At 40.9% G+C, this 26,940-nt stretch overlaps 1 protein-coding gene across 3 annotated transcripts in view; it reads left to right on the forward strand.

Annotated features, from left to right (window-relative positions):
- Nucleotides 1-26,940, forward strand: part of TGFBR2 (transforming growth factor, beta receptor II (70/80kDa)) — an 86,308-nt gene that overhangs the window by 29,591 nt on the left and 29,777 nt on the right. For all 3 annotated transcript variants that reach the window (XM_012644565.1, XM_012644566.1, XM_012644567.1), the window contains 2 exons: nucleotides 6,539-6,707; nucleotides 11,436-11,626. In XM_012644565.1, coding sequence (XP_012500019.1) covers nucleotides 6,539-6,707; nucleotides 11,436-11,626 — 360 coding nt within the window. The remainder of the gene's footprint in view (nucleotides 1-6,538; nucleotides 6,708-11,435; nucleotides 11,627-26,940) is intronic.

The raw sequence follows: 26,940 nt of genomic DNA on the forward strand, positions 1-26,940 counted from the left end.
AGAACTTGTGGGATATACCATTTGTTACCAATGAACATTGATAATGATTTAAAATGGCTTTCATTTTTCTGGCATTTATTTAGTACTTACTATTTCAAAGCAAGATTATAAGACATTACCATTGCACAGAGATTTTAGAGTATTAATTACACCATCCTTGGAAGGTTTTAAAAAAATATTATTACTACAAAAAACATTTGCATGAGAAGGAGAATTGATACTTTCAGGCCACTTGTCTGAGTTTCTTTCCTGCACACACCAAGAGTTTCTTTCCCTGTTGGCCGAGTGGTGGTTTCTCCGCTACTGATTCTGTGCCCCAGAGGCTGTGTGGAACTGTCACTTGAAGGAAAGCCCCACCTCTCCTCTCTTGAGATACTAATAATTACATAGGGAGTTACAGTTCGGACACATTTTTAAAACTAAAAAGAAGGTATTGTATTGTGTTAGAAGTTCCAATTACTATGTGCAGATGTTCAGAGAAGGGAAATATCCCTAAAATGTTGCTATCTTTGATTTAATCATGAGTTGTTTTTTGTCTGGTTGGTCGGTTGTAGTAATTGACCAAAGCATTTGATTGGACTGGGAATGCCTTTCTTTCATGAAGAATTATACAGGGAATCCTCCTAGACTGCTTAACTTGCTGCTTTGTTCCATGTGGGGAAAGCGTGTGACCGGCCAATAGATTTGTCCCGCCTGGTCTCAAGGGCTGTGGGTGTTTTTTGCCAGCATCACGGGCCATGGCAGCTGTATGCCAGATGGTTGCCTCAGTGTCTGACTCTGAAATGCCAACTGCAATTAAAAACCTTCTTTTAGAGAACAAGTCTTTCAATTCCAGGCCCATATGGTGATCAGGGCCTCTGGGCCTGTGATCATTTAAGAGGTCAGGCTCAAGAGAAAAGCAGATGGAAAGAACTGTAAGATGAGAATCGCCTGTAAAAAGGTGAGGAATAGGTATTTAATTTTGTTAAAACTAAAATCAGTGAAGAAGGGGAAACAATTGCCAGTCAAAACTGGGTTTTTCACAGCCTTCCTGCTCAAAGTGGGGTGGACTGGGGGCCTCTGTGTCGCCTGGGAGCAGCATCTCACTTCCTGGCTGTGATGGTCAGTTTTATGAGTACTTGGCTAGGCTCTGGTACCTACTAACCTAGAGTTTGCTCTGAAGGTATTTTTTAGATGTAATTAACAGCTGTGATCAGTTGAATTTAAGTAAAAGACGCTATCCTCAATAATGTGAGTGGGCCTCATCCAATCAGTTGGAAAGCTTGAAGAGCAAAACCTGAGGTTTCCCAGAGAAGAAATTCTGTCTTAAAACTGCAGCATGGATTTCTGTCTGAATTTCCAGCCTTCCAGTCTGCCCTATAAATTTCAGAATTGCCAGCCCCTACAATTGCTTGAGGCCAATATGCTACCCCACACCTGCAGGTTAAAAATATTCTCAAGGGATCTGTGTGCATATTAACATTTGAGAAGCACTGCTCTAAGGCATATTGAGTTCTGTGCGCTGGTCCTGGATTACTCTTTGAGATGCTACATTTAATCGTATCAATTTCAGTGGGCCTGCTATGAAATATATAGCACAAAACAAGACATCCACAGGTGTTTGTGGAATAAATAAATTCTGAAGTCCTTCCAAAATTTACCAGAAAACAATAGATAGATTCATGAATTCAAAGATACATGAATGTATTCCTGACAAAGTGTTTAGGATTATTTGTGAAATCTTGAGATTTTACATAACAGTTCAGCTAATAATAGACACCGATGTAAAGATTTGAACTAAGAAGTCATATTCAAAATTCCTAATTTCTATCTGAAATAAGTCTAAACCTTATTAGGTTGCTCATCTGACCCTCAAAGACTGTAGTACTGTTCCAGAAATAGACACAGCTAAGCACTTAATTCATATTCTCGAGACCTGGAACCTCTGTCTGTAAGCAGTGAGTTTGGGGAAAATGTGAGATAAAATGAGGAAGGCAGTATGACCTAGAGCGAAGGTCTTGGTATTACTCATGGGCTTGTTTGAAGAGAAGTGAAATATAATGGGCCATGTGACATTATCATATGCTGAGAGAAACTGCCCATGTTCACTTCCTTTAATGAATACTTTCTAGGGGAGAGACATTCTTATTGGAACCTATTTCTGGAGAACTTATGAATAACTAATTTACCTCTTATAGGTAGAAAATTCCCTAAGGATGGTCTGTTGCTCATAGAGGGTCCATAGGAATTAAAGTACAGTTGTCCCTTGGCATTCATGGGGGTTGGTTCCAGAACCACCAAGAACACCAAAATCCACAGATGCTTATGTCCCTTATATAAAATGGCATAGTATCCACTTGCCCAGGGCAACTAAAAAATAAATGAATAAATAAATAAAATAGCATAGAAGTTGCATATAGTCAGTGTATATCTGTATACTTTAAATCATTTTTAGAACACTTACAATACCTAATACAATGCAAATGCTATGTAAATAGTTGTTATATTGTATTGTTTAGGGAATAACGACAAGGAAAGAAGTCTGTATATGTTCGGTGCAGCCGCAGCCATTTTTTTTTTTTTTTTTTTAATTTCAATCCACAGTTGACTGAATCAATGGATGTGGAACCCACAGATACAGGCGGCAGACTATACACTGTCTTAATATGAGAACCTCTTAGCTAAAGATACTTAGAGTAATTTAACAACCTGGATTGGAAGTAATTTTGAAGTTGGGTTAGGGTTTGTTAATTAGGTGGGTTTTGTATTGTTATTTAGAGTAGTATCTTTGTTCCTAGCTATTCACATGTATGTGTTTACTCTCCATTCCTTTGGCTTCTCAAACATTATGTACCAAACATAAGGAGATGCTGCTTGATACGTGAGGTCGTGACTGGCACCATCTTTTCCTGTGGATTGGGGTGCACAGATGCAACGTTGCATACCCAGCAAACGACCACCACCCTCCCACCCCAGAGCCCCCATCCTACTCTGATTAGCAACGTACTGCTTGGCAGGTTATTGGTGACTCTCGAGGATTCTGGGTTTGGCCTGGGATTCTTCAGCTGGAGGTTATAAGCCTCGGGGAATCTGTGAACCATTGGAAATGATGAGCAAAACTTTGTTTCTCTTCCCTCACCCCAGAATGAGTCTGTAAGGTTTTTATCAAACTGAGGTGACCCCAGCAAAGGTCAGAGTAGCTTTGCCCTTTGAACCTGACTACCTGTCCTACCAGTACAAAAGCACAAAGGACCTGAGGGCCTACATCACATAGAGGAAAGAGAATACTGGCTTAAAGCAAAGATTGGAAATTTATGAGACTTCAGCTGCTGGCCAGAATTGTTAAGGAGGGGAGATTCCTGGGGTCAACCAACAGGGAATCACCAGCCGGTGGTGAACATGCCCTGCGTAAAGGCTTTCAAAAGAAGCAGATGTTGATCAAGTCTTAGCAGTGGTAGCTTTTGCTGTAACAAGGAGAAAAATGAGGCATACCTGGTTGGATACTTGTGAAGTGATACGCTATAATGTAAGCACTTTTCCTAGTACACAGTAAGTGCTCAATACTTGTAAATTCCTGTCGTACACTGCCCCTTCCCCCCTGTGTGCCTATGCCTGCAAGGATGAAGTGCAGTTGGCTGTTTGGCTTTTTTTTTTTTTCAAAATTCAACAGAGAGGCTTTCTCTTGTCGGGCCTCCCCCGAAGGTGGCATGCGCTGCACACCTGCACGTCTCCAGGGCCCTTTGTGGTGATGCACCCGGAATGATGCAAATTGGTGGCCCCTACTTTTTCTCTCTCTCTTTCTCTCTCTCCTTCCTTCCTTCCTTCTCGTTCAACAGTCCTTTTTGTCTCTTCCCTGTTGATTGTGTTTTGCAGGCATTGAACCTAAACCACTTACACTTGTCAACGTACCTGTGGCTGCCACCGCTGCTCCCAGCACCAGTCTTATCTGTTTTCATTTCTATCTTATCACTCCTGACTCCTGTCACTTTTCTCACACTTCTAAGGTTTTGCTAGAAAAGGATTGGCCAGCCCAGAAAGGGATTGCTTTCTATCTGAGGTGTAAAAGAGCTAATCACCCCTCTTTGGGTGCATGTGTCTCACAAGGGAATTCTCTAGCTTTATCAAGGAGCTGCTTCTAAAAATTCTGATGCCCAGGGCACCCCCTGGAATAATTAAATCAGAATATCTGGGAGTGGGACCCAGGCTTCATTATTTTTTAAAGCTCCTCAGGTGATTGATTCCAATACGCCCTCAAAGTTGATAACCACTAATCTAGGCTGAAATTCTAAGATGCTGGAAGGCTGAGTTATAAGTTATAGAGGTCTGACTTCATGTTTAAAAACAACAAAGCTGTCTAATCAGCAAATAAATGTTTGTCCAAAATAAACTCTGTGTGTGTATATATACATATCAAATAAACAAAATATGGCTTCACTTTTTTTTTTTTTTTTTTTTTGCTTTGGCAATATCTTACAGGGAAATCAAAAGGATTAAATTAGTTGACAAATGGATCCAAATATAACCATTGTAGAAAAAAATATATTCATTGTTGTGTTAGTCCCAAATTTAACACAAGATTCAGAGAGCATTTCTGCCTGTATTTTTAGCTAAGCATAGAGCTCTTGGTCTGGGAGACACTGAGAATTTCAAAATAGTTTGCTACCTAAAAATATACTTCCTGAAGTGAACTTGAGGCCTGAGAGGGATGAATGGGTTTATTTTTTCTTCTATATTTACTGTTACCACAAGAAAGCAAATCTTAAATTTATGTATGTTTATATTTTTAGAAACCCAAGAAACAGGTGCTATGCCTAAGCTACAAAGAAAGGTGCAGGGCAAAGTATGAAAGACAGAAACCTAAAATTCACAGGACAGAAAGTGCCCATGAAAGGGTGTTGAAGCTGGTCCTCTCTAGGCAGGAGCACACGTAACACAGGGAGAAAGTGAGGAGGTTTTGCTCAGGCCTCCCCAAAGGTGATGCCTTAGGAAAGTATCTCCCAGCTTCCTAAGGGCCAGCGACTAGTCTAGTGTATGCGCAGTCTAAGTGCTTAATCTTTCTTAGCCTAGCATATAATGTAAGCATTAATTCATGTTTGTTGGTTGAGTGCCTAGTAGCCTTGTCTTACTTCATATGACTCTCCAAACTTATTTCTTTAATTACCACCATCACCAATGGAAATAGATCTCATTGAGGAAAAAATGGGGAATGGGGTGTTATATCTTTTTTATTGCCTCTCAGCACACAACGTGTGTGTTGTAAAGAAATCCATCTTCAATATTTTATTGAATGAATGCGAATGATGACCACAGTTACAAGCAGACTCCTGTCTAATCGGAGTGATGAAGCTCTGTATCCTGTGCCACATGGTATAAAGGCCCAACTGTGAACTCTTTCTGTTCCTGCCCATGTGTATTCATCTGTTCACTCATTTATTCAATAAATGGGTTGGGGCATCTTCTATATTAAAAGCTCTTTTTGTCACTGGAGATATAATATATAAACAAAGGTAGATAAAGTCTCATGGAGCTTACATTTTGATAAATAGATTATAAGCAAGTACATGATCCAGATAGTTTGTGCAGATGATAAAACAGAGTCCTTGTGATAGTTACTTACAGGTTGCTTTAGAATGAAGAGGTGACATGTAATCAGAGACCAGAATGGTGACAAGAAGCCAGACTAAGGTAATAGGAAGTGAAAGGCCTGAGGAAGGAATGAGCTTGGCTTCTTCCCGGAAAAACCCATGTGACTTCAACGGTGGTAGTGGTGATAAAGGATGCGGTCGTAGAGGCAGCAGGAGGTACATCCTTGAAGTGGAATCAGCCTTTACTTGCCTTCAGGACTGCAGTGCCTCACCATTGCTCGGCACTGTGTCTGGGAGGCTCTCAGTAAGTGCTGGTGAATGCACCAATTTTCCTCAGAGCAACAGAGGGAGGTCAGTAGCACCGGTTCCTTGCACAGAGGCCCTTATAGCTCTGTAAGGAGTAGGTCAGAGCAATGATGGCAAAGTCTTGTGCCTCCACTGACAGTCTCGCCTTTGAGTTGCCCGCTACCTTTTGTACTTCACGACTCCACTTGGTTGTGACCTCTCTCTGCCCATCCGAGCGGTGACACTTGTCTGGCTCCCACATCCTTTGTGTTTCCTTCTATTTTGGGTTACTCTGACCTGGTCTGTTTCCTTGTCTGTTTCCCCAGCTAAACTATAATTTCCTTAAGGGTGCTTTTCTTTACGCACCCAGTACTATGCAGTGGGCCAATCTATGTTTCTTTATTGAGTGACAGGGTTACAGAAAGCAGGCCTTATGATACCCATTGACAAAAGCAAGTGGCTTCTCAACCACTACCACCCCCTTTCTACCCCCACCTCCCTACATTGGCTTTTGTTACAAATTGCACATGTGAGGGAATTCTAATCTGATGTGAAGGAATTATTTTGCTTTTCTCCATATTATTCTCATGATATCAAATTCATTTGAAATTGCATAACATCTTCAAGAATTCATTGGCAGGCTGCCTAGCAGTTGAATAATTATTTGATATATCTTTCTCTTCCCCTAGTTAATAATGACATGATGGTCACTGACAACAATGGTGCAGTCAAGCTTCCACAACTGTGTAAATTTTGCGATGTGAGGTTTTCCACCTGTGACAACCAGAAGTCATGCGTGAGCAACTGCAGCATCACATCCATCTGTGAGAAGCCACAAGAAGTCTGTGTGGCAGTATGGTAAGGGGGCCTTTTTAAGAAATTGTTTTTTCTTTTCCTCCTTTTTTATTAATAAGTAATGCATGCTCATGGGATGTAGAGTCGGTGTATCTCCATCCTCTAAATGTAGTAGACACTTATCCCATTTCTCTTTCCTTTGGACCATTTATCTTTCAGTTATTAAATGTAGTTTCCAGAGATGTCCTATACCCTCTCAAACACACACACACACACACACACACACACACACGTGTGTGTGTGTGTGTATGTGTGTGTTTATGTGTGACAGTATATAAGATGCTCTTTAGTATTTATAATAAATCTGTAAACCCTTGCTTGTATCAAGAAGAGGGATCTGCCACTTACTACTCATTTAACTGACGCCTTCTCAGTACCCCACACTAACACCAGGAGCTTTGTTCTCCTGAGGCAATCTCAGGTCTATGTTGTGGAAGGAGAGGAAATGAAAGATTGGTTGTTGGAAAGGAAAGTCACCTCCCCCAAATGGGGAAGCTACTAGGAGGACCAGAAAAACAATCCATTCCTTAGTTTCTCATATAACCATTGGGCTACAGATGACATGTCTCTCTTGGGTCAGAACTACATATTTCTCTTGATCAGATTCTCCACTCTCTTTTTGTATCTCTCTGTCTCAATCTCTCCACCCCCCATTCCCTCCAACACAACCCATACACACATACACAACATCTCAAATAATTCCCTATATATTCACAGTGGGTACTCATGAATCATTTGATTTATTCATGGTTTTGGATTGAGAGCATGAGCAAGAGATAACCCTAATCATTAAAAGAGTCCCAATTTTATAAAAATGTGTAAATTCATTAATGAGATATGACATTTTGCAAACTTATTCTGATGTATTTAATTTATTGGCTATTTTTTTTTAATTAGCTTACGTGTCTCCTGGCCAGTTGGCAAACAAGACTATAAATCTGAATATCTCTTCCTGTTTTTTGAGAATGAGTCTTTTGAGACTTTATTCAGACCACATAGGGTTAGCCTTGTTGATAGATCTAATAACCTTGCAAGTTTCCTTACGTACCAGGGGATGAACTGGTTTCTTAAGAACTAAAGGAATGTTAACAGCAAAGACTTGTCATGACAGCTTGCTGTACCTTCCTGCCTGATGCATGTTCAGTTCTAGGCAATACTTTTGAAGAAGACATTTTGACAAAGAATGTATTCAGAGGAGAGGGACCAGTGTGGTTAGAGGTTTAGAAAGCATGCTATCTGAGGAACGGCTTAGGCAATTAGACATGGTTAGTGCAGTGAAGAAAGGACATGGGTTCTGTTGAGAGAAATTGAAAGGCTCTCAGGTAGAAAATATAATAAGCATGTTCTGCATAACTCTGAAGGGATGAGGGAGGATCCATAACATTTACAGGAGGACAGACACGTGCTCAGCATAAATTTAAACGTTTTCACAATCGTGGTTTCCCAAGAAGAGAACAGATTTCCTTCTCTGGAAGTGTCAAGTGAAGTTCAGGAGAGGCTGAACCACCTTGTGCCAAACAGAGTGCAGGAAAGACTGAGACGCCAGACTAGGTGGCCTCGACGCTTCCCCTATGGTTACTTAAACGCCGACTGTGATGTGAGAACTTACTTCTACCAAAAACAGGCTCTTTTAATTAAGATATTTTTTTCCTGAGCGGTAATACAAGCCCAAATGATTGAATGTGAATCAAGTCTCTCTGGAATAGAGGCTTTGCTAATCTCAAAAAATGTGAACATGTGGGAGAAAGGAAACCTCCCTGTCTCCCCTGCGTCCCACCTATAAAGAGTAAACACGGTGAACATCCTTCTGACCTGCCTTGGCAAAGGCAAATTCTGCTGTGGAGCAGGGGTGTCGCTGACGAGAAGGGAAGAGCCGTGCTTGCTGTGGTGTGCCTCCGTGATTCCTCTTTAGGACTGGGCCATTCACTCACTGGGAACGCTGGCTGCTGGGGGATCACCCCTAAGTCTCAGCAGGGACTCAGCTCCACTGGTGGGAGCTGCTCCATTCACCTTGGACCCTCTTCTGGGGGAGGGTCTACTGGGCAGCCAGCATCTTATGGCCACTTTGCTTCAATTTGGGACAACTCTGAAGAACCATGTCAGTTTCAGAGCTTCCTGGGGGTCAGCTGAGGCTTCTGGTGCAACCCGCATTGCAGCTCAGCTTCTCTCTCTGTGCAATACCACTTCCTCCGATCCCTCATGGGTGCATCTCTGAAAACCTCCTGCACAGAACTCTCGCAGCCTCAGGCTGTTTCTAGGAAACCCAAACTAAGACAAGCAGCTATTGTAAAAAAAAGCCAAAGGTGGAAATCAAAAGGCTCTACTCTGGTTGTGGATTCCAATGTTTTTATTAGTTTTAGTGTTCTTTTCATTTATTCATTGATTCATTCGTTCATTATCTAATGTCAACTGTGCACCCATTCCATGTAAAATGCTTAAGCTCTTCCAAGGATAGAAATATTTTAAAACCAAAATTCATTTTATTATGGTGGTTCTTCTTTTCATAGATACTGACAACCTGTTCAATGGCTCAGAGTAAATGTTGCAGGGCACAAAAAGAAGTCTGTATTTACTTCATTGTATTTATCCTTTCTATGCTCAGCTGTATCCAAAGATGCTTTGAAAAGTTAGCTCTGCCTGGCAGGACGCACTCTTACAGGAGTGAGTGGAGAAAGCAGTTACAGACTTTACCCAGGCCCGGGGATTATAGTTGTTTTCTCTCTGCAATTTTAGTTTTCTGAGCAGCTAGGAGGTGGAAAACAAGAGGCTCTGAAAGAACTGCCCAGTAATTGCAGAGCAGCTATACTTCATGGCTCATAGTTCCTTTTTTGGCCTCTAGAATCTTCACAAGGAAAAGGGACCATACTTTTTCCTGGGAGCGTAGAAGACTCAGCATGCCTTCATTTTATTACCAAAAACAAAAAGCAACCTATATACGCATACACACACACACACACACAACCGTTGGGGGCAGGGAGAGAGGTGCCCTTGTTCCGTGGCCACAACTTTTGCAAAGACTGCCCAGTAGCTTTGGGGTTAAGAATCGGTAGATTTTAAAATATACGTCATTTGTTGTATGATCATGTCAACTTTCGCTTAGTTTCATTTGGCGCCCTGATAGCCAGCCTAGGGTAAGCATTCTGACTGTTGTTCTTCCTGTGACAGCAGGGACCTAGTGAGCGAGGGCTTACTCTTCTCGTGCCTTCTGGAGTTCTAGTTCAAGACTCCTTGAGCTCTTTCACAAACGGGCATATGTGCCTGTGCTAGAGTCAACTCTGAGCCACATGGATATCATAAACGCTGGCTCCATTCCTGGTTGGGCTGTCCTCACCCACACTCTCGCTCTTATATCTCCTTGCTGGCATATGGTCGTTTAGTGTCCTTGAATTAAGTACTAAGAAGGTGGTACTAGTCAGACTCTCTCTTTCTCTCATGGGGATGGCCCACTTTTTTTCCAGGTGAAAGTTGTGTCTTAGCTGCCTCTTGCTTCCAGTCTGCCTTCCATTTTCCTTGCTGTGAGCAGTGAGCTTGTGTGTGTTGGGGGTGGAGGTAGTGAGTGAGCACACGCATGTTTTGGCCCGTGTGTGCCCTCACATACATGGGCTTAGAATCCTTTTCATGGAAGATGACACTAGCAAAACTGGAACTAATTAGTCCTTCCCTCAGCTCTTCCTCTAGATATAGAGAATGCCATTCCAGACAACAGGTTTTGCATCTGAGAAGGGCAGAGATGGGAAGGAGGATGTCAGACTAACCTTGGTGTTGGACAGAGTCATCCAGGAGGAGCAGAGGGAAGTGGGTAGAGAGGTGATGCCCTTTTCTAAGGATGTCAGACTTTTATTTTGGCTTTTGCATTTATAATAGTGAACATTAATCATGTCATTTAAAAATGTAGTGTACATTTAGAGCCAACTGAGCTTTTTCCTAGGGCCCAAGGAAAATACTTGGTGAGAGATTCTCTGAGCCCTTAGCTGAATTAGTCTCCAAATATGTGATGCAAAGGGACACAAAATGTAAAAGTAATCAGTTTATGACAGTGTGAAATATTTCATTGAACCGTAAATGAAGAAACCCTGAGATTCTTTCCTATGTGTTTTAATTGTTTTTTCTCTATTGCTCCTTTCTATAATTCTGGAAACTGCACTTCTTTATCTGGGATGTTTCTTCCTGTTTTTCTTGGCAGAACCAGCTGCTGACATGGAATATGCCCCTTTTTTTGTTGCTGGGCCCAGCAAACAAAAAAAGAGGAACTGTGACTACTTCCCCAGGCATGCTCTTTGAGAATGGTTTAGTTAGACAGGACAGATTCTCCCCAGTGAACTAGGGATGTGATGAGAACCTTGCAGTACATTTAGGATGGAAGGTTTAAAATTATCCTGAGCACCTATGAATGTTCTTTTTTTCCCTTGCTCTCCCCTTTAATGATTTAATGAAGACTTAATGTGCAAAATTCTCCAGCAGGACTGCCCCCAGGGAAAGCCATCATATTTATAATCACAAGTGGGTTCTGAAAATAAGCAAAGGAAAAACATAAATGAGCAGAAAATGCACAGGAGACTATAGGACAACCTGCTAATGTTGGAGAACAGGAACCAGCTGCCATTGTTAGGAACAGCTTCATGAAGGAAAAATAGTCCAGATTGCTTTTCTGTCCAGAGACAATGTCATTCATTCTCTCTTTCTCTTTCTCTCCTCCCCATTCACCCCACCGCCAAATGAACTGCACTCTAGGAGAAAGAATGATGAGAACATAACGCTAGAGACAGTTTGCCACGACCCCAAGCTCCCCTACCATGATTTTATTCTGGAAGATGCTGCTTCTAAAAAGTGCATTATGAAGGAAAAAAAAAAGTTTGGCGAGACTTTCTTTATGTGTTCCTGCAGTGCTGATGAGTGCAATGACAACATCATCTTCTCAGAAGGTGAGTTTTCTTCTCTTAAGGGACTGGGGCTGGACATTTTCTATGTAGATGTTTTGCGTGCCTGGTCTGCAGTCTCATAGGGTCTATCATCCTGTGGCTGATGCTGGAGAGTGGATTAGGAACCCACTTGCCTGGGGGAAATTGATGCTTAGGAAGTAGCGGGGTTGGTTCTGGTCCTTATCAAATCCGGTTACTCACATTATTACTTGTCTTCACCAAATAGTTTCTTTCACGTGGAGCAGTGGTTCTCAAAGTATAGTCCCTGGAGTAGCCAGCATCAGTATCACCTGGGAACTTGTTAGAAATGCAGATTCCCAGGCCCTGCACCCAAAATAAATGAGAAATACTGTGTTTTAACAAGCCCTCCAGGTGATTCTGATCCAGCTAAAATTTGAGAACCACTGGTCTAGAGATTTGGCAGGGGCTGTTTGATCCCGGAGGGGGACTTTCTTTATAACTGAAGTAGTTTTGTGTACATATTTATAGGATTTTTCTTCAGTGTACTTACCATTGGTCCTATTTGAGATGCGGAGGGAAAATAGTGAGCCAGAATTTGCCCATGAAGCCAGGGGAAGACTAGATTAGATGTTAACCTCCATCCTTGAAGTTCAGCTTTCATTCAGCTTGAAAGGAAGGCACACAATATTCCTTCAATCTGGAAAACTATTCAGTGTTTTTTGTTTTTTTTTTTCCCGAGACAGAGTCTGGCTCTGTTGTCCTGGCTAGAGTGCCATGGCGTCAGCCTAGCTCACAGCAACCTCAAAATTTTGGGCTCAAGCTATCCTCCTGCCTCAGCCTCCCACGTAGCTGGGACTACAGGCATGCGCCACCATGCCCGGCTCATTTTTTCTATATATGTATTTTTAGTTGTCCAGATAATTTCTTTCTATTTTTAGTAGAGATGGGGTCTTGCTTTTGCTCAGGCTGGTCTCGAACTCCTGACCTTGAGTGATCCACCTGCCTCGGCCTCCCAGAGTACTAGGATTACAGGCGTGAGCTACTGCGCCTGGCCCATTCAGTGTTTTTTAATTATAAAAGTAGTATATGTTCCTTATAAAAAATTCAAACAATCCAACAATTAGTGAAAGTTAAAAATGAAAGTACATTTCTCTCATCTCCTCATTCCCAAACCAACAGATAATCTATATTGACAGTTTGTTGAATGTACTCACGTCTCTATTATTAATTCCTATTATCTCTCCCTTCTTCCTCTCCCTCCCTAGCTCTTGTCCTCCTTCCCTCCTTTCATCCATCTGTCCATCCTTCCATCCATTCCATTCACTCATTCACTTTCAGTGCAAATATTTGATCATACTTTAAATGCTATTTTGCAACACTTTTTTCACCCAACCAGTTTTACAATTCCTTCTTAACAAGATAGTACATATAGATACACTGCACATCTTTTAATTGTAGTCTACAATTCCATAATATATATTATCTTCCATGACTGATCTCACTATTCTCCTGTTGGTGGCTTATTTAGGTATCTCCAGTTTTCCACTTCATGCTGCATTGAATACCTTTGTAAAAATATCTTATAAATATTTGTGTTAATATGTCTGCAAGATAGATTGCTAGAAGTGAAATTTCTGGATTAGAAGTTACACATATTTTAAATTTGAATAACAACTACTAAATTATTCTCCTCCCAAACAAGATATGTGAGCATGTATATTTCCACATACCTTCTCCCACCCTGGAGATGGATACGTCTTTCAATTTTGCCAGTTTGATAGTGTAAATAATATTCTCTGGGACCTAGAAATATAAATTCAGAGTGCAGAAGGGTTAATTTAGTCAAAAATAGGTCTGATTAATGAAAAATTCTTTTGGAACACAAGTGCTGGTCTACACACTATTCCTGCTACCATGTGTGTCCCAACTGTGGGAAATGGTAAGTTCTCATGTTTTGTGTTTGGTGCCCAGCAGCCCTGCAAATCCAACTCTTCCTCTCTCTGTGTCCTTCCCTTACTGCCATTCTCTGCCTCTTCCTGTCCAGCTTCCCACCTCTGCTTCTCAGTGAACTGAAGGCAGGTATGCACATCTTGTCAGGGCAATACTTTCCTAAATCTCTCCTCCTTTCTATTTTCTCATACTATAAATGGTCCATTTCTCTCATTTCCCTTATGTGATTTGAGTTAGGAGGGAAGATGTAAATAGATTAAATCACACCAAGTATGGTAACACCTGATATCTGGCTTAACATGTCAACTTTCCTCAAATAGTTCACCTTTTAAAAGAAGACCCGTGCTAAGCCAAAGGAATTAATTTCTAATAGTAGAATATTCAGGAATGTTAACTACCATCTATGAAACTTTTTTTCTCATTCTGTATACTGGCTTGTCTAAAATGAAAGAGTATATTTCATCCAAAAGGATAAAAGTTGATAAATGGCCTGCAAGTTGGATATATATATTTTACTATAAGCCCTTCAAATTATTAATGACTTAAGTTTTCAGAGTATTTCAACTCAGGTGATAGTCATGGGCATCCATCATATTTCCCCTCTTATTTATTCTCCGACTAATATTTCTTTCCTTATGAAGTGAGATAATTAGCATGAAGACAGTTTCCCCTTGTACAGTTCAAGAACCCCCACATAGCTGATGACTCAAATGTCTGGGTGATTTCAGAGTCTTCTAAAATGCTGTGGGGGTGGGTGGCAGGGTGGGTGGTGTTCACTTTTTAAGCATCTCTCTTCTCCGTGGTAGGATATTTCCCCCACCTAAAAAAGCAGATATTAGGAGCAACCTTTTGTGTTCCATTTCTCCTCTTATTGCCACCATCTCTTCTTTGTACTAAGGAATGAAAACTCTTGAAATAATTTTTGTTGCTCCACTCCAAGTCAAACAAGATGGCAAACACAAAGGCTGTAGAGTGTGTTGCACTGTATTATTATTAGTACTCATTATTAGTTATTATTAGTACTGTTCTCATTGCCAGATTTCTGATCTGCAGCCACACATGAATGATAATTATATATATCTTCCATTTTTATTAAATTTATAAGAAAAAAATGTTGAGCCACAAAATTTAAGTGTACATCTTTATTTCTGGTGCCAGCATTAATGATAGCCAATATTCAGAGAAAACCTACTGTTGCTATGCAGGGTGCTCAGTCCTTCCCAAGCCATGACCTCATTTCATCTCATAGCCCTCCCATGAGGGTAGGCACTGTTAGTATCCCCATTTATGCACGAGAAAACCAAGCTTAGAGATTTTAACTTTGTCCAGTATCAAATGGCTAGAAAGTGTCAGAGGTAGGATTTATAATGGGCTATGCATGACACTAAAACCGATAAAGGTTTTCCTTTGTCCTTGCTTTCCTTTTTTTCCCCCAACCACCCCCCAACTCCCTTCTTTCCTTTTTTCTTTCTTTCTTTCTTTCTTTTTTCTTTCTTTCTTTCTTTCTTTCTTTCTTTCTTTCTTTCTTTCTTTCCTTCCTTCCTTCCTGCCTTCCTTCCTTTCTTCCTTCCTTCCTCTCTTTATCTCTCTGTTTCTTTTTCTGTCTTTCTAAACAGATAATATATACACATAAAAGAATATTCAAATGCCACAAAATAAGGTACAAGGAAAAGAAAATCTTTCTTCCAATTCATCTCCTAATTTCCCTGTCCCTCAGGGCCATTGTTAACAGTTGACCATCCATTCTTCCGGAGAGATTTTTCTGCATGGAATTATGGATACATCCTGAATTTGATAAAGCACATCATTGAGGTTTCTTAAAAGTCATATTTATTGACACATAATATACATAAAACAAAATTTACCCGTTTAAAAAGTGCCGTTTGCTGCATTGCGACAAGTGCACACAACTGCCACCACAGTCAATAGAGAACGTTTCCGTGACTCACAGTAAGTTTCCTCATGCCCTTTTGTGGTTGTCACTGGGATTTTTAATGTTATTTTAAAAATTGGTTTGTTTTCCTCCTATATTTTGTGACTTCCAATTAAAATACTTAGCTAAGGAAGGACATGACCTCAATCTGCTGAAGAATGGGCATCTCTGAAGAATGCTCCCCAGCCTCTGATGCCAAGACGTTACTGTGTTCCTCTGCCTCTACAGACACCCAAGCCTAGTCTAACAATAAAAAAGAGGAACAAATGTTAAATCTCTGCACCATTTACCATAAATTTTTTCTGCCACTCCAGGTAGCTTGTCTGTATACCATGCCGTGAGTGATTGTGAGGCCTGGCAGGTGGTTTGGTGGGAGGATGGGCCTGCACTTAAGCTCTAGTCCTCCCATCTCCACTCATTTCAGGATCTTGGAGGTCAGCTTGCAGTAGTGACTTACATGCCTATGGTCTTGTTCATTTTGTTGAGGCACTTTTACTTCCTATGCATGAGACAGGTACAGAAAATGCACTGAAGATGCATTGAGATAATCCTTTTAAATCCCGGCAAGGTGATTAGATTATTACTTGGCGTTGACGATGGAGGAAACCCGGAACACAGTAGTTAAGTGACTTGCGTGCCATTACTCAGCTAGTTAGTGGCAAGCTGGGGATACAGCTTACTGTCTCCAGACTCTCGACACTGGCTTTCCCTAGTAGGGGGTTTGAAAGCTGCCTTCTAAGGGGCGTCAGGGGCTGCTCTGCAGAACTGGGGGTGAAGGGATGGGGCAGCCCTCCTCTACCTGCCCTGTATACTGAGCTGCAGTAGAACATAGGGATTCCAGAAAGGTGTTGCTAGATTTCTTGAGTTTGAAAACCATTGTTCTAGAATGAAAGAGTTAAAAAGCCTTGCTGTTTTTCTCTTTGAACCAGGCACCTACCCTTGCCCCTGAACTCCCCCTTGTGCTGGTCCCCTGCCTCCCAGCAGTGGCCAAGGGCAGGCAGAGTAGAGGAATAACTAGAATAAAACAAGCTCTGCTTTCACAGCTGCTCTCTGACCGTCGCATCTCCCTTCCTGTCTCTGAAGAGTTCCTCTTGCCAAAAGATTTTGTGTAGAATGCTGAGGAGCTCAGAATCTACCCCTGTACTCACCAACACATAAAATTCCACTTAGAAGAGAGGGTGTTTGGATTGGTCATGATTGATGGCCTGGTGACAGCTGTCAGTCAGACAAGTCCTGAGAGGCACCAGGACTGAAGCCAGCACAGGACGTGGGATAGGAAAGGATCCTGAGCAAACAGCTGCCGTTTACTTGCGAATGACATTCCTACTTTGCAAAGACATGATGTGGTTATTGATCTCTCGCTGAACCTTTAAGAATCAAACACAACCACTCAGTTTTGTTCATTTCATAAATGGTTTCCAAGTGCAGTAAAGACATTTAATTTGCGGAACACTGAGCAAGGAGATGATTTCTGCTGTCTTGGGTATGAGGAAAACAGTCTAGTGTAATGCTCAAGAATGAGAGCCAGAGGTGGTCTCCTGGGTTTAAGGCCTATTCTACTGCGTACTTGGCTCTGCTACCTTAGGCCGGTGACCTGACCTGACATCTCTGTGCTTCAGTCCTCTGGTCTATAAAATGGAACTACAAAGGGAGTGGGAGGTATTATGGGGATTGAGTAGATTAATACATGTAAAGTGCTTCAGCGGTGCCTGGCACATCATAGGTGGTCACTATCTGCTAGCTGTTGGGAGTATTTGGGCTTTTTATAGGGTTGGGGACTTGTGCTTGTCTGATTGCAGGAAGCCAGGCCTGTTTAGCCTTTGTTTGGTCCAACACTGAGGTTTTGTAGTTGAGTTTTGACCGTGATAAACGAGCAGAACATTCAGAGACCTAGGCATCACACCGCAGTGTTTTGGAGGGGCTTGCTTGGTTTCGACACATAAATTCCCATGTGAGTTGTATTTAACACACGCTTGTTTTGAGCCCGAGGCCTCACGAAGCATGTGTAACTCACATGTCTCTTTACCTTGGGAGCCACATGGTGTGTAGTCAACTCACACTGCCATGCTGTAGCAGATATGTTACATGACGGGTGGCCCCCTGGGCAAAACCCTGCAGTTGGTTCATGAAAATCTTACTTGTTGATGTTCTTATTGTTACAATTAATATTGACAATTTAATTGCATGTAAGTCATGATGGAAAACAACAAAATTTTTTTTTCATTAAGTTAGAAAGGATTGTTTTGTTTTTGAAGTTTTTGTTCTATTTTAGCAATAAAACACCATGGCCCCAAAGAAAAAAAATTTTTTTTCTAGTGTGGCAGTCAATGTGTTAATCCCTGCCCCATCCAGTTTCTCTTTTTCTCCACATGCCTTCACAGAGGCAAGGGGAGCATGCTGGGTCTAGAATTTCTAATCAAAGCTAACCACATCCCTGACATTGTTGGATAATATTACAAATTAGGCACGTTGTTCCTGTTTTGACTCAGAATCACAGCAGGAAGCAGCTAAATAAAACTGCAACGACTCACAAGTGCCTTTCAGATCAGTGATTAGGGTAATCGCAGTTCTGTACTTGCCAAAGGGATTCATTCTCTCTTCTTTTTTTCCATGGAAAACTTGCTTTGGGCCACGAGGCCTTCTCTTTGAATAGTGATGCCAGTGTTGGCCAACTAGTGCTGATCATGGTACCTGCGGTTGTTGCAGGATTCAAGGAGACTGGGAGCGCCCGGCACAGTGGCCGGTGCACAACAGGCTGCCTGCTTCCTTCCTCCCCTGGTTAAGGAGAACACTCTATGCCAAGGAACACCCCTCTTCTGAATGGTCAAAACCCTTGCTACTGAAAGTGTCTAAGACCAGCAGCAGTGGCACTACCAGGGAGCTTGTTAGAACTGCAGCTTCGGGCCCTCCTGGTCCTATGGCATCTGCAACTGCTTGTAACAAGGTCCTCAATGAATGATTTGCACACCGAAGTGTGAGAAGCACTGGTGTGAACTCCCCAAGGTAGGGGTGAAGGTCTTGTAACTTTATGCCAGTAGCTTGCTGAGCTAATAGGCTCATGCGGAATAAATTTGTTCTTAAATCTGGTGATTTGGAAATGATCTAAACATACCTTACTCAATCTGCTTTTGTAACAGAACCCTCCAGTGATATGTGGGTCTTATTAAGCAGTGATATTAAAGCTCATTTCTAAAATATACTCTACAAATGTTGTTCTGGTGTGAATCTGGATGTAGGGAAAATGAGACACCTTTTCAATAAACATTTCTTTTGTTTCCATGATCATGTTCATATTAGTTTATTGTATTTGTATTAGTTTATCTGTGGGACTGTCCCTTAATATTTCCCAAAGCAAGAAGACACTTAGGAATGTTTTCAGGATGGATTTTACAAGATACTGTTCTGAATTGGGTCTCTGAAGATGTTTGGTGGCCCCAGGAAGCCCCGGAGGAGTAACAGTGTGGCATTAAAAAGAGTTGTCCTGAGTCAGTTTGTTCCTCAGCTGTTTGTTACAAGCATCTACTGGAGTTGGGGACATGGAAAACAGGATGGTGACCCGTGGAGGATGAAGGGAGGAGTGCTTTTGGACTGCTTCCAGCTCCCAAATGACTGGATCCTGGCCATCCTACCTTTCCTCTAACGGAGAGCTAAGCTGCTTATTCTAGAAAATGAGAGGCCCTATGGCCATGTAGGACAGGGAATTAGCACTGGACGAGAGTCCTGGACTTTCAGCAGTTGGGTTGCAAGGCCAAGAGCCCACCCCTTCCTTAACCGAAGTGCAGGCAAGGTGGCACCGTGCCTGTGGCCCAGGCTGTGGGTACTCAGAGAACTACAGTAGTGATGATCACTGCCCTGGATTGGAGGCTACTCTGGATGTGCTTACCTGTGCTAACCACTTTCAAGTGTGTTTTCTTGTTTCATAGAATTATCACATTTTTATGCTGAAATGAAACCCGTGAAATTGGCTTTTCCAAACTTTTCATTTTAATGACAAAGAAGTGGGTCTCCAGAGAGTAGCTTGAATTCCCCACCTTTTGTCCGTAGGAGAACCATAGAAGAATCAGAGAATCTTACCTCTTCTTCAGGGAATACCCTGCCCCTTCCACGTTCCCACGTCTTGGGTGTGTGTGCTTTTTTTGTCAGTCTTACAGACACAGGAGGCTGCACTCCTTACATAGAGGCCCCCTGTTCTGTGTGCTGAACAGCAACGCTGTTCCTGTGTCTGTGAGGAATGAGGTACGTACATGCTGGTGAGCAGGATACTCATCTTTCAAGAAGACAACATAGGGTAGGGGTTAAAGACATGGTTTTCCTGATGAGATTATCTGGGTTCAAATCCCAACTCAACCATTCATAAACTCTTTGTCCTTGGGTGAACTACTTTGCCTCAGTTTTCCCTTCTGAAAAATGGGGTTAGAAATAATGAGTATTTTAAATAGGATTATTTTGAGGATGAATGGATTTATTTATGTGGAGAACTTAGCACAGTACCTGGCACAGAGCAAGTATTCGACAAATTTTGGCAGTAAGTAGTTACTATTATTCCATTAGATTCAAATGTCTTGTCTTTGGCTTCAGCTAGATGAGTGAGGAGTTTTGTACCAACATCACGTATTCTCCTCCTTCCTGAAAATTCCTGCGCATGAATTGTGTTGAGGTGCTATTCGTCATAAGCAGTCCTGTGAATCAGAGTGATGTGCCGAGTGTAAAGAATGTTGACGGTGCCGTTCACTGTATCGTATCGTCATCTTCATGAGGAAGCCAGGAGAAGTTTCTTTTAACTCTCTGCCTTAGAAAGATGTTCTCCTCATGAAGCATGTTCTCCTCATGCTTCTGATCTTAAGGGCTCTTTGAAGCATGTCAAGCAGGGGTTGGCAAACTTCTTTGATAAAGGGCCAGATAATAAATATTTTCAGCTTTGCAGGGGATAGAGTGTTCTGTTGCAGCTAATCACCTCTGCTGTGGAAGCAGCCACAGACAGTATGAAAGCGATTGGACGCGGCTGTGTTCCAGTACAACTTCATTTACAAAAACAGGTCTCAGGCCAATCCCTGATAGAGGTAATTGTGTTTTTTGTATTTCCTTCTTAAACTCTAACTATCAGAAAAACTTAGGGTCCAACCTGAGTGATGCTTCTAGCAAGTATATATGCATGCAATTTTTATACCGATAACACCCTTGCTTGGTTATCTGTTTTTACCCTGTTTTCTCACATTTATATCCCATTTTTTATAATTTCAGCTCCTATTTTGACTTTTCCTCTATCTTCTTTCACTGTGTCTATTTGTAGGTTGCATAAGATCTTTTTAATTTCTTTTTTTTTTCTTTTTTGTAACAGGATAGGACTATAAGCAAATACATCAATTAAAACTAGCTAGCTTAGAAACCAGGACTGTAGAAACCACTTCTGCCTCAAATTTTAACCTATGTGGTTAAATAGGGAAGCAGAGCATCAGATGTACACTGTCACCCAGTGGCGTACATTGCTGACCTGAAAGCTAAGTGCAGGTGTTAGCAGTTAGCATGGTGACGCACGTTCTCTAATCTGGGGAGCTGAGAGAAGGGAAAAGAGGAGGACTTCTGTAGCCACGAAGTTTCATTCCTTCCTCTCTCATTGTTGTAGAATTTCTTTTAAATGAAAGCAGCCTCTTTGGTTTGCAAGCCTAACTCTGGCAGGAAGACAAATGATTTTTTTACAGTATCAGACACGCGGTTTCCTGTCTACGTTTAACTTGCTAGCAGAACATCTCAGCTAGTTGGTTCCCTCTGGGCCCATGTGACCTCCATGTCGTTGCCGCACACCATGCAGCAATCCTTTCTGTGTATTGATCACATGCCTTGCACATTTTGTTGACTTGTGTCGCTTTCTGAGTCAGGGAAGACTTAGAAACTCTGTCTTTCTCCCAGATCCCATTTTGTGTTTATTCAGCTCCAACATCAGTGAGCTGGCTTCTTGGGGAAACGCTCAGTTTTTGTGTGTAAGAAGTGAATAGAATAAATGGTGCTTTGGCAGCTCTGGAGGATTCTGGGTGTGCTGCCTTTGAACTGTGAGGAATAGCCAGCTATTCCTCAAAATAGCTGGCTTGCCAGCTGTGAATTTTTGTTTCAAAAGAAACAAACCAGATTTACTTTCCAGTCTAAATGCAGAAGAAAAAAATAAGTGGAAATATGGTTGAGAAAAGTTGTTAAAAGAGGAAGAAAATTGTGGATTAAAGTCACTAGTCTCATTCCTAGGAAGAGAAATCAGTTATTTGAGGTGATGACTCAGAGCTGAAGGAGCCTTCGATTGTGAACAAACTTTAGTTAAAAAGCAAGCTTTGACTACGTCAATATGGCCCGTGTCTGGCCAAGGAAATAATAAAGATTGTGCGTGCTGGATGGCATTGTGACTCAGTCAAGCGAAACTCAGACTGCATTTGAAGTGACTTAAGACAAAGCAACTCGCTTTTTTAGATTCCCCCCCCCTAAGCAGCAAAGTAAACAAGATGCCCTGAGACCAGATGTGATTTCTGGTTGCGAATGTTTATTCTCTAGAATCTCATTCTGATATGAATCATGGCAGAGGGAAATCCAGTGTGGACACAGATTGTCTTGAATTCCATCCACTGGATATGAGTGGCCAATAAAACAATTGGATACATACTGCCGGCATTGCGGTGAGGTTCTGGGGATTCCTCTTCAGTCTCATGTCTCTGCCACTGTGGTTTCCATGTGTTCCATAAACCCCACACCCGTGGGCAATGGCAAAAAGGGTCTACCGAGACTTTTGCTACTTTGTGAGTGTTCCAGTGTCCCACCAGGAGGAAAAACCTCAGGGAGCTAGCTAGCCACTGTGAGGTTGACTTTCGTTTTTACCCTTAAAAATTCCTGTGGCTATATTCACCACTGTTTGGACATCTGGCTGACTTGCCTTTAGGAAATCTTTTCTGACCCTAATTCACTCTTGTATGTTGCCTGTTAATGTAAATTATCAATTTTATCATCAATTATTCTGTTTATTTTTAAAAAGTTAACTTCAAAGAAATAATTTATATTTGTTTTTCTACTTTAAAAAAAATATATATATATATATCTTGTTGCCTCATTAGAGGATATAGTTGATTTCAAAGTTAAAAACAATTGATCCAAAATTCAATCATTAAAATTCCTTCCATTTTCTGGGCCCCATCCTATTCAAAATACCTATTTCTCCCGCCAGGCTAATGTAGTCATTCTCAGCCTTGCCTGCACATTGGAAACACCTGAGGAGCTTTAAAAACTACTCATTAACTGGGTCTTACAGTTTCTGACTTAATTGGTCTGGGGCCTGGTATCAGGAATTTTTTTTAATTCCCCAAGATATTCTAATATGCAGCCAACAGTGAAAACCACTGGACTCGAGACAGTTTATTCTGCCAAATCTTTTTATATTTTTCATCGTGTTCCCCATATAACCTGGAAAGAGACAGTAACAATTAGAGAATGGCAGCCAACACAGGAAGTGGCCGAATTCAGCCTTCTAAGGTTAGAAGAGGAAAAAGCTAAAGACACACCGATATTAGCCCATCCCTGAGGAATAACAGGATTCTTTACTACAGGATATTATTGCGTTTTCTACAATTTACAAGCAGTTACTTCAGAACGAGGTCAAGGGCCTCTTTGGGAATAGGCATCTGAGGTTTTAAAACCGATTACATTCTACATTAAGGGAAAGCACATTTTAAACCTTAATGTGCCCAGAGGTTAGATGACAAGGTTTGGGGGCCACTATGTTGGCAAAGACAATGCAGCGATCAGGGAGGCAGCGTGCATGGTTTTAGGAGGTGAGGATACTCAGGTGGGGAGGGCACTGCAGAAACCTGTGGTTCCCATGGAAAGCCGGAAGAAAAGAGAGGATGTATTTTGGTGGCCCAACAGGTATTGATAATATGAATAATTAATGTGCTTTTCTTAAGCATCTAGTCTCCCTGTTGCAGAAGATGCGGAAGTGAGAAATGCATCTCTGCTTTCAGGTTTCCTGAGAACATGAGGGCCTCTAGATAGAGAACAAGATACAATCCAGACAGGAAGCCAGAAAAAGAATCAGAGAATCAGGGCCAGTGGGGGATCCTAAGAAAACTCAAGCTTAGTAGTCAGGAGACTAACACAGAGAAGAAAATGAAAAAATCGTGCTCCAAAGACCATATACATGGCCCAAGGCTCTGTCTGTGGAGGGACAGATGTGCCATCATTTCTTGGACAAAGCCTGGCATCCAGTAGGCACCCTGTTATGCTGGTTGCCCGCCTTCTAAAGTCAGAGCAACAGAAGCAGCAGGAATCTATAGCCTAAGGAAGAGCAGGAAGGATGAAAAGCACAGTGGAAGGGATGCCTAACACAGCAAAGACCAAATCAGGGTTTTAATTGCCTGAAATGACCATTTTTCTGAAACTTAACAGGTAGATGTAAAGTCAGATATGTAGGTTCAAACAGTCAATTGCAAAGGAGCACTTATCAAAAAGCTCGCTTGGCATCTGTTCATGTGGTAAAGACTCAGAGGTTTAGAGGTGAGTTAAGGTCATTCTGAAATCAGGATGATGTGGTTGAAAGGATCAAAACAAAACAACAAAAAAACAAACCGTCAGTAGTCTTAAACTGCACTTAGTAGAAGAGGAGGTGCGACTCTCATTGTAATTTTTGCTGCTCAGATTACATTCTGAGTGTTGTAACTGGGTCTGGCAAAACACATCATGGAGAATCTTAAATAGCAAGAATGGTTTCAGAGAATGGATCACTGGATACTTAGAAAAAAGGTCCTGGCATTTATTGGGTGCTGTATGCCTGACAGGCTAACTTTAGGGTCTGATAAATACATCAGACTTCAGGGTCTGATAAATATATATTTTGAAAAGTAATTAAAAGAAACACAGATATTCCACTTGAAAAAGAAATGATTTAGGGATATGGGTTTAATGTGCGACAGGAGTTTAAGAACTCTCATCCCATAGAAGAAGGAATAATTTTGTTGTCTTTTGCTTTAGAGAGCAGCATGAGGAACAGTAAGCAAAAGTACAAAGAGGCTACATTTGACTTAATATAAGAAATAATGTTTTAAATATCCCAAAGTTTAGACTTTATCCAAATAGATTTGCAGTTAGCTATATTGAAATTTGATTATGGGACGATAACAGGGGAGTGGTGTCCCTCTATTGTAACATTTTCAGCCAGAGATTTTACACCTACCTCTCAGAAGTGTTCCAGAAGAGGTTGTCATGCTGGATTAGAGACTACATGTAAAGCTCTTTCGTTGGGGAGAGAGGTAAGAAGGAAATAATACAAAGGAGACTGTGGAGTGGATTGGGAGTGGTGAGGAATAGCTTAGTTTTGAAATATGTGCAATTGGAATAAAACAATCACATTGGTCAGAGAGAAGACTTCTTTCATCATTTGGGGAAAAAATATTCTCAAAATCTGTGCAGAATGTCAAACAGCACTGTCAATATGCTGAAAGTTAAATTAAATCCTGTATACCCCATGAACTCACTGCCCTTGTGTTGTTTAATTTAAATGATTTTTTCTTGTTAGCCTGAATTTGTTTGCTTTCTGTTGGGATGATGGATGGGGAATCATATCTCATTCTGCACTCCTCCACCAGTTAATTGACTAGAACATTCTCAGGGATCATTTTCTCTCTGGCTAGTACTGAATACAGTTGTACCAGAGCTTTGCAAACAATGCCACTAAGAAATTTATTTTTAAGAAGGAAGCTTCTCTGTGGCAGAGTACAAAGAACAATCCTCTATTTTTGCTAAAGCAGTACCTATGAAACTTTAATGTGTGAATGAATCACCTAACAGACTTTTAAATGCAGATTCAGCTAGTTTAGGACAGGGTTGAGAATTTGCATTTCCACTAAGTTCCCAGGCTCGGCTGGTCTGGCAACCACACTTTAAATGACAGGGTGACAAGATATTCTTCTTGCAACATGCTAACAAAACTTTTTAAAGATGCAGAAAATGGGATAAGATCTTTGAACTCTACAGTCGTAAACCGTATATATAGTGTCATGGCTAGGATTTCTCTCTCTCACTCACTCTCACTCTCTCGCTCTATGTATGTGTATGTGTATGTGTGTATATGTATGTATGTATGTACACAAACACCCAGACACAGATATACACATGTATATACACAGAATGTGTATATATATATATATGTGTATATATATATATACATATATATATATATGTGTGTGTATATATATATATATATATATATATATATATACACACACACACACATTACAGTCCACATTCAAATTTCCCCAAAGTTATGAGTCTATTGTTTAAATTCAGAATCCAGTCAAGGACAACAAATTTTAAAAAATTTTAAAAAATTTTTAAAAATTTGATTGTTTTTCCTCTTTAGTGTGTTTTTTGTTTTTCATGACATTGACTTTGAACAGGCCAGGCTGTTTCATTTATATTGTAGAGGGACTTCATGTATTTATCTGATGTTTCCTACTTGATTAGTTTCTGATTAAATATTTTTATAGGATTCTACTTGTATTATTGTAGGAAGATTTTTTTTACAATAATTCTTCAAAAAACAAATTCTGCCATGTGTATGCAGTCATATTATTTGTACCAAGAAAACTACAGATACACGCTTAGATGATAAACCATTTCAAAAAAAAAAAAACTCAAGGAAGTGATAATTATAAAAGTCAGGAATAGTGGTTACTTTCGGGAGGGAGGGAGGGAGAGGTTTGTGACTGAGTTGGGGAAATCGAAGGGACTTCTAGGGTGGCTAGCAAAGTTATATTTTTTGACCTGAACAGTAGTTCCAAGAGTGTTCATCTTATAGTAATTCATTAAGCCAGACATTTATTTTATGTGCTTTTTTTGTGTCTGTGTTTTATTTTGGAGTGAATTTGGTTTTTTACAAGAGAGAAATCAGAATAATAATTTATGAAGGCCATGCCTTGCTCCTGGGCTAAGTATATGAATTCAGATCCTCCTGGGAGAAAGGAAAGAGGAAGGGAGAACTAACTTTTTTATTTTTTGAGCACCTAGTATGTTCCAGGAACTTCAGATACATAATCTCATTTCATACTCAGAATCCCCCTTCCAAATATTAGTCCCATTTTAGGGGTAAGTAATTAGGAGTTACAGTGATTCTCTCAAGCGCACCCAGCTAGCAAGTGGAGCCCCTTTTCCCCCAGGTCTGAATGGCTCCAAAGCCTTTGTTCTTTCCATACCACCAGGCTGCTTGCCTAACAGTGAATCTAGAGTTCTGTTTAATAACGTTGACAATTTCCAACCACATATGTCTCACGTAGAGAGGCCAGACTTAGTTGCAAAATAAGGAGACATTTGCAAATGTCAGAGTCTTAATAAATGAATATTTTTTAAAAGACAAATGTCAAATTCTTTTTTCTTTCTTTCTTTCCTTTCTTTTTCTTGGTTTCCCAAAGATAAATGTTAGAATGCCATTAAAAAAAAAAAAAAAAAAAAA

This window comes from Propithecus coquereli, unplaced genomic scaffold, assembly GCF_000956105.1.
Source record: "Propithecus coquereli isolate 6110/MARCELLA unplaced genomic scaffold, Pcoq_1.0 Scaffold214, whole genome shotgun sequence".
Classification (NCBI taxonomy): Eukaryota; Metazoa; Chordata; class Mammalia; order Primates; family Indriidae; genus Propithecus; species Propithecus coquereli.